General features: G+C 43.1%; 1 protein-coding gene across 1 annotated transcript in view; it reads left to right on the forward strand.

Annotated features, from left to right (window-relative positions):
* Nucleotides 1–3,810, forward strand: part of Crb1 (crumbs cell polarity complex component 1) — a 141,455-nt gene extending 137,645 nt beyond the window's left edge. The window contains exon 13 of the mRNA XM_042054027.1: nucleotides 3,595–3,810. Coding sequence (XP_041909961.1) covers nucleotides 3,595–3,810 — 216 coding nt within the window. The remainder of the gene's footprint in view (nucleotides 1–3,594) is intronic.
* Nucleotides 3,811–6,000: the final 2,190 nt, after the last annotated feature.

The following is a 6,000-nucleotide window of genomic DNA, read 5'->3' on the forward strand; positions in this document are numbered from 1 at the left end:
ATAAGAAGATGCAAATAAATATTCTGACTGGTGTTTGAAAACACATGTTGAAAGTGATCTTTATATTAATCATAATATTATGAATTCTCATAATATTTTCTGGTTATTCATGTAACAGTTAAATACACACATCACACACACCAAAACTCACGGCTAGGAGCTGTGACGTCATCTTCGATCAAGTGATGTTTTAACTTCCCCTCTTCACCTATCTCTGTGTGCTCTTACCTAGCTGACATGTAACTGAATTTCAAGAAGAATTTGAAAGAATCCATAGCATTCTGTATCATTTTCTAGAAACCAAATAATGCTACCTTTTGAACCATAGCACCTATTTAAAACAAAGTCCTCACTAGTCACTGGCAGTACAAGGCGATGGGGGCAAACTCACAAGCCATCACTGTCCCACATGGCAAATCTCAAGTGAGAGATGAGGGTAAAGTCACACCAAGCAAGAAGGGAGGACTCCTGGCTTCATTTCCATACAATCCAGTTTGAGAGAATGACCTTCGTGGTGGCAGCACCCATTTATGAATCTCCTCACTTGAAATCAAAGCTTGCAGGTTTTCCCCCCAGAGCCTTAAAAGTGTGAAGTTAAGTTTTCATACAAATCCTTTATGGCTTCATATGTTTTCAAGGCTCCTCCTAACATATATATTGTTTCATGTTCTCCCGGGTGCTTTGGTCACAACTAAGCCAAAAAATTCAGGATGAAATGAAGCATCTATTTATTTTGTTCTGAGGGTAGAGAGTTCAATATAATCAGAGTTTAGTCATATATAATATGTACACTTTAAAGATATTAACTTGAGAATTGAATATAGATTGATGAAAATCTTTTAGAAAAGGAATCTTTTATAGTTGGCTTCTTTTAACTTGGATATACCGTTTCTAGGAAATGTTGATAAGCACGGTGTTAGAAGATGCCCTGTCCCTGCGATTCTGGTCCAGTCCTTCGACAGTTCCATCATGAGTTTACGTGCTATTGCAATTTGAGTTATCAGAAGATCCACTCAGGGTTTATATTTGTAAAGAATGGTTGAAGAATAACAGAGCAAAGAGTAGCCTTTCAATCATGGAAACTCAAAAGTAAAAAGCCTTCGAGGCAACTTAAAAATGCCATTCACTTCAGCCCCATGGTAAATGCCTCTATTTGACAGAGTCAGGGGGATTCTTTCATCAGAAAATTTACAGGAGGCCTAGAATGGCAACTCAGCTTTCTAGATGGTCTTCTTGGTCAAGGGCTAAGGTGCTCACGTTTATTTTTTATACATCAATAGAACTGGAGATCATGGTCAGTAGTTTATTAACGCCTCCTGATGATATTACGTGTTAAGAACACATACCCATGCTTTGTATAGTTTAGACTCTTTGTATTGCATTTTATCCCACCATTTTAAGTTGACAGCAATGTCCAACTTTAGTGGTGAATAAGTAACTCTCCAACTGTGAGATTAATGGCTGATGTTCACACAAATAAGAGGCTGAGCCAGGAATCAAACCCTGACTTCTTTCACCAAACTCTTAACCATATCAGTGTTCAGCCAAAGAGTGGCAGAGGGGGAGCCAGGGTTGAGCTCTTGACACCCTCACCTCATTTCTCAGGCTGCTGAGAGAACCACAGACAGGGCTCTGATTCCTCACAGACCCCAGGGTAAGGGAAGCAGAACCGCAGGCACTATAAGGTCTCAGCATTGTTTCCTGCTGCCTCTCCCTATAATGTGTTAGGGTCTAGGTGGTCCTGTTCCAGTGTAATCAGTCTCTGTCGTGACACAAATAGGATCTAGAGACATTCAGAAAACTGAAGAAACCCAAGCCAACCGATTTGCCCGCGACCTGAGTAGGGGTGCGCACTCCTGTGGCATTCATCCAGAGCAACGGCCATTTACTCCCCTAAAAGACACAACTGGGTGGAGACCCTAACATCAACAGCTTAGCTCAAGAGTGCTTTGTCTAACGGTCGCAGGGAATACTGCTAAGGCTTGCACGCTGGGGAGTGCTTCTGATTTTACCCCTCCCGACCCCCCATCCTTTTACGTCACCTCTAATTTTTTTTCACTAAGCTTACATCAAGGTCACCTGCTGCCATTACTAATGGAATCTTTCCTTCCACGTTGTGTCTTCCCTTTTTACTCTCTCTCCAATGTCCCCTCCTTCATTATGGGAGTCAAGTGGATACAACACAGCCTGACCCAGAGAAGCCAAGGTCATTCACTGGTGCTTCTGCTGTGACCCCAGGACAAACACTGAATTTGGGGTGACATTTGAATGGCTTAAGAGGATTTATCTTTGTAGTTTCATCTCTCACCAATTCTGACATACCTCTACGTACAACTTTTGCCCTCACTGGAGGCTCTTCAATTCTAAAGAGTTTTAAAGCTCCCCTTTGAAAGTTTAATTCAAATGGTTTCATTTGAGTGAATTTCTTGCTTAAATAGCTGAATACCCCCACATCCTTCAGAGAACAATCATATGCTTCACTTCACATTTACTCCACACAGGCTATACTCAATATTCATGACACTTGTAATACACATGTGTAACATTCTGTAATTATATGTATATATGTGTGAACATGGTTCTCTTCTCCTGTCCCCAGAAACCGAGATCTAGGTTCAGCTTTGATATCTTTTTCTTTTTTATAGTCTAGCTCCACAGAAGCCCACATAATTGATATATGCTGATGAGTGAGGTAAAAATCTATTAAGAAAAACAACTCCCTCCTTCTTTTGCGCTATCAGAAATATTGCTCTGAGCACATCATTTAAACAATCTACATAGTACTGCAGCTCTCCTTGGTGTTTCTATGCGGCCCAATGGCAGATTCCTGTTACCTAGTGCTAAATCAATAGGCTGCAGCTTTGTCGAAGAGACAAACACTGCAATGGACATTATACCAACTTCTGTGTGCTAATAAAGCTTTGGGAGGATTCGGGGTCCCACTGCTTCCCGAGAGGGCTCTTCCTGTGGAGGACCCGGGGCTCCACTTCTTCCAGAGAGGGCTCTACCGGATGCTTTCTGTTGCGTAGTGTCTGGGTTCAGCATGGACCACAGTTGATTTCACAAATGTCACTTGTTACATCACATCAGAACCGAAATGACTGTGGAAGCTGCCCTTGGAGGTAGCCCACCAGTCTTCCCTCTCTAGGGATCTGTTCCACGAGGCCCAGGTAATTTAATCTGCTTTCTTTTCCCCCGAAGGCTTTAAAGCAATTATATTTTTGATTAAAAATTGTGAGTTTAGACAAAGAAAGGAGCAAATCCTGAATGATGGAGTCCTATAAATTTAGGATGATTTTGCATGTGTATGGGTTCATCTTTTTCCCTTTAAATGCAGGAGTTTAGTCACTGAGACGACAAGGCTGAATAAATACAGATATTTCACACACATTTTCTCGGAGCAGACCTTAGAGCCTAGATAGGTCACCATTTGCGCATGATTTAGGAATAAGAAAAGTCTGGAACGCCTTGGTCTTGTTACGCTAGTGAGAGGTACCAGCTCCATCTCCTTGGTCTTCGTCGCAGGGTGGCTCCACTGTCCTCGTGTGTATCTTTGCTCTGGAACTCATACTATCACCCCTTCCTTCCTTGCAGCTGGCTGACGACTGGCTCGCTGGCGTTTTCACTTCTGTCGGCTCAGGGACCTTGGCCCTGTTCTTCATCCTCTTTCTTGTGGCTGTTGCTTCTCTGATGGCCTCCAACAAAAGGGCGACTCAAGGAACCTACAGCCCCAGCCGTCATGAGAAGGCTGGACCTCGAGTGGAAATGTGGAGCCGGATGCCGCCCCCGCCCCTGGAAAGACTCATCTAAGGGCCTGCCGCTCCTCTGAGAAAGGAGCAGAACAAGATGAGCGAGCATGTGGCCCTGTGTGGGTGATAGTTTTACATTGCTAGAGTTACAGCTCGGATCCCACTGGGACGGGGAAAGGATTTCCCTCATCGCCTTATAAACCTTCACAGGGGTTTGCCCTGAATCACTGTTTGCTTCTGTGAGCCATTCACAGAAATGTGTCTCTGCGTCACGGATGACAGCCTCCGAATTAGCAAAACAGCCTCCAGACAGAGAACACTGTGTTGTAGAAAAACTCCCGAAGCTACCTTCGTCTTAAACTCTTTCCCGGGCAATGCAGTAGTAGCTAATACAGTTTTCACTTTTCTCTTTTTATTTCACAGAAAAGGTGTTTGTTTGTTTTTGGTTTTGTTTTGTTTTGTTTTGTTTTTAGACAGTGTCTCAGGAGACCAAGCTGGCCTCAAAATCACATGGACTTCCTCCCTCACCATCATGAACTCTGGGATTCCATGTGTCTGATCATGTTCAGCTCAGTTTTGAATCTTTTATCATATGGTAAAAGATTCTAATGGGGCCTTGAGCGACAGATACTCCCTGGATAAGCATTTACTGGATGAGTGTGAGAAATGGAGTTTGGGCACCCATTACCCACATAAGTGCCAGGGAAGTGTGGCCCCTGCCTGTAATCCTAGGCCTCAGAAGGTAGACATAGCATTGGTCACGGAGCCAGCTGACTAAACTACTAGGGTCAGTGAGTTCTGGCTTCAAGTGAGAGACCTTGACTCATTATAGAAAGTAAGTAGTAAAGAAAACACTGTATGCCAATCTCTTGCTTATACATGTATGTGCACACATTTATATGTGTACCCAAACACAGGAATATACGTAAATACACACCATTCACTGAAGCACCCTATGCACATGCAACATACCCACATACCACACACACATATACACCCAACCCCCATACCCTACGCACCCACCCCCCCCCCAAGTACCCTAGGGCACATACACATGCACACACACGCACCCCGCTCACACACACACAAACACACACACACACACACACACACACACACACATGGATCTAATTGTGTGTGACAATGAGAAGTAAACTTTGGTCCTTCAGTTATGGATTTAGAGGAAGTCATGTGATGAATCCTTGTTTAAAACATGACCCAACCATAACAAATAAAATTGAAATACGCCTGTTCTCCTGTCTGAGATTGACTGTTGTTGTTCGGTTGCTTGGTGGCTTTTTGTTTGTTTTGTTTGCCTATGATATTACAGGTAACTAAAGTAACTTGTAAGGTCAGTTGGAGAACTTTGTGATGAATTACATCTTTTGCCTGAATCATTTAGCATCATTATTTTTATGAAGATATGCTTCAAGTCGACATTTCCTAGACAGAAACTAAGATAGTAAGAAAACTGTTCTTTGAGCCTGAAAGAAGAAGCTCTCTCCTCTCTCCTTCTAGGACTTGTGGTGACATCCAACAGTGATGATTCCTAAATGTAAGAACCCCACAATGAGATGGACTTGTGTGCAAAAGCATCTATGAGGTGAAAATGTTGCATCTTCAATTTGTACAGTGTCTATGCTGTGGTGGCTGTATCTTATGTATGTTTTTAAATATGCATAATACTATTAGAGTTTAATATAAATAAAATATATGTATTTCCAACATAAGCTAAAAATGTAGAGATAAACGTTACATCTAGAAGAAGTCTGTCCTTCCCAAGCACCATTATTCCAGAAAATCCCCTTTCTTGTTAGCAGTTTTCCACAGCATTTTGCTGTCATATGACCAATCACTGGGTTCTCTCCCATGAGCCATTGCTTCCTCTAGTCCCTCCAGTTCCCCAGTCTCGGGTGTCAGCCACGTATCTACAGAAGGGTTTCCTGTTTCCTGGCTCCTCTCTCTTCCCTGCTCCTTCCTGAGCTCAATCTCTTCCTTCTCCTTCCCCACCGCTCAGACACATCCACATCGCCAGCACCGCAGCAGGCTGACCTCAGCTTCCCTGAGTTTTCAGATTAGCATTTGAGCCAGGCTTCTACTTTTACTATTCTATCCTGGCCCTCATCTCACCTCAGTTCTCAGCCCCACAGTCCCTTTCCTGCTTTGTCCCAGTCGGCCTCAGCTCTGCTGTTCCTCCCACACATCTTTTCTTTGCTCTCTGTTTCCTCTCTTTGGAACGTAATCAATTGGT

This window comes from Arvicola amphibius, chromosome 12 (genome assembly GCF_903992535.2).
Source record: "Arvicola amphibius chromosome 12, mArvAmp1.2, whole genome shotgun sequence".
NCBI lineage: Eukaryota > Metazoa > Chordata > Mammalia > Rodentia > Cricetidae > Arvicola > Arvicola amphibius.